Source organism: Pteropus vampyrus, unplaced genomic scaffold (assembly GCF_000151845.1).
Source record: "Pteropus vampyrus isolate Shadow unplaced genomic scaffold, Pvam_2.0 Scaffold126, whole genome shotgun sequence".
Taxonomy (NCBI): domain Eukaryota; kingdom Metazoa; phylum Chordata; class Mammalia; order Chiroptera; family Pteropodidae; genus Pteropus; species Pteropus vampyrus.
Window position 1 is genome coordinate 433,477 of NW_011888907.1, and position 1,889 is coordinate 435,365.

Below are 1,889 nucleotides of genomic sequence, written 5' to 3' on the forward strand. Positions count from 1 at the left end.
GAGGGATCTTGGGTCAAAGAAGGGAGCTCAGAAAGCATCGGCTCTGAGTCGGAGGCGCAGAGAGAGGGAGGGTTACACGGTGGAGATGGGACTAACCCTCTCCCGCCGCATCTCCCCGCCATCCAGCCCAGGGCTCCTCTTCACACAACTCGGATGGTCCTCAAAACTTTTCATGCATCCGATCCCTGTGAGCTCCTTGAAACAGAACGGCGCCCCCACCCTACTCCTTACAACCTCTACCAGATTTAGTAGGTCTAGGCTGGAGCCTGAGAATTTGCTTTTCTAACAAGTTCCAAGGTACCACTGCTGGTTTGAAAGCCACATACCATGTGCATGTCCCCTTTGCCTGTATTGAGGACACCACAAGGAAGGAGACCAGAATGCATAGCCCTTCTCCAGCCATGCCCCAGGACAAGCTCATTCCTGGCTGGTCTCAGCCAAAAGCTCCATCCTCCTTGAGGAGGCCCCCTAGGCCCAAACGCATAGGCCTTACTTGTACCACTGCTTCCCCTCACCACCCCCCATTCATCAGCCTCTAATCTAAACCCTACCTAGTCCTACCTCCCGACCCTCCAGCAAAATTCCTGACAAAGCCGTCGCAGGCCACCCCAGCCCACACTCAACTCTCCCCTCCCAGAAGGCCTCCTGCTTTTATAATTAAGACCACACTGTTTAGTGTTTAATTGTTCCAGAACTGTTTTGTCTGTTTTTCTTATCTCCACAGCTACACTTTAAGTTATTTAAAGGCAGGGATCTCATGGAACACATCTGCATGCCCATACTGCCTGGCAGCCCACAGGGCCGGCCCAGCACAGGTCACCAAGGAGCCCCTACTCCTTCCTCCTCCAGAGTCCCCAGTTTCTGGTACCCTCCCCCAGCCACCCCCAAAGGCTCTGCTCTCTGGAATGCATAATCAGCCAGAGGTAGGATTCCAGCAGCTGGGCCTCGTCCCCTTCACCCAAAGGCTGGACATGCCCCCCTCAACCCTGCCCGCCCCCAGCAGCTGTGGCCCAGAACTGTTGGCTGCCTCACTCCCTCACCTCCTCGCCTCTGCCCTTAGAGAGGAGAAATACCACCAAGGGAGGCTGGGCTGTCGCTAGTGGACAGTCAGCCCTGCGGGGAGAGTCTGGTCCAGGGCAGAAAGGCAGGGGAGGGGCAGACAGAGAGTGGGCCAAGTGCGACCTGAGGCAGAACCACAGTCCTGCTAGTAGTTCCCTCAGCTGAGCCAAAGAAGGAAGAAGGGGGACGGGGTGGTGGAGCCGGGGCAAGCTTGGGGCTGGAATGGGGAGGAATGTGTTCAAGAGATGCAGCCAGAGCCAAAGGGAACCATCCCAACAACAGCAGCAAAACTATGTCAGCCCCGGCCCAAAAGAAACACCAGAGAAGGGAGGAAGCCAGCAGGAAGCAGGGAGGCGGCAACGAGTGGGAGTCAGGAGGCGGAAGGCCACCTGGGACCAGCCGGCCAGGACAGGGCAGCCAGGGCGGCCCACCAGCCGACACGATGGTCTCGCTCGGGGGAGGGGGGCGCCTGCCGCGAGGAGACAAAGGCGCTGGCGGCCCAGATGGGACCGGCCACCTGCACCTCTACTGGCAGCACTGGCAACCAGTGCACATGGGAGGCTCCCACCTTCACCCAGTGTCCTTACCTGTCGGCTTCCGGGTTGGCTCCCATAGGACAGACGGTCAGCAGCAGCGAGTCCCGGGGCATGTGCCAGGCTCTGGAAACTGAATGAGGGAAATGCGCAGTGTGTGTGCCAAGCACCCCCACCCCCAGCCTGCCCCAGCGAAACAGAGGGCCCCCTAAACACAGCTACTAAGACTTCGAGAGATCTGGCCTGGGCCGAGGGCCAGGGTACACCCCCCAGCCCTGCACTTACCTGCGGCTGATC

General features: G+C 59.0%; 1 protein-coding gene across 1 annotated transcript in view; it reads right to left on the reverse strand.

Annotated features, from left to right (window-relative positions):
• Positions 1 to 1,889, reverse strand: part of PDLIM2 (PDZ and LIM domain 2) — a 15,044-nt gene that overhangs the window by 6,824 nt on the left and 6,331 nt on the right. Inside the window, 2 exon segments of the mRNA XM_011366899.2 lie at positions 1,647 to 1,725; positions 1,878 to 1,883. Of these exon segments, the coding sequence (XP_011365201.1) occupies positions 1,647 to 1,725; positions 1,878 to 1,883 (85 nt within the window).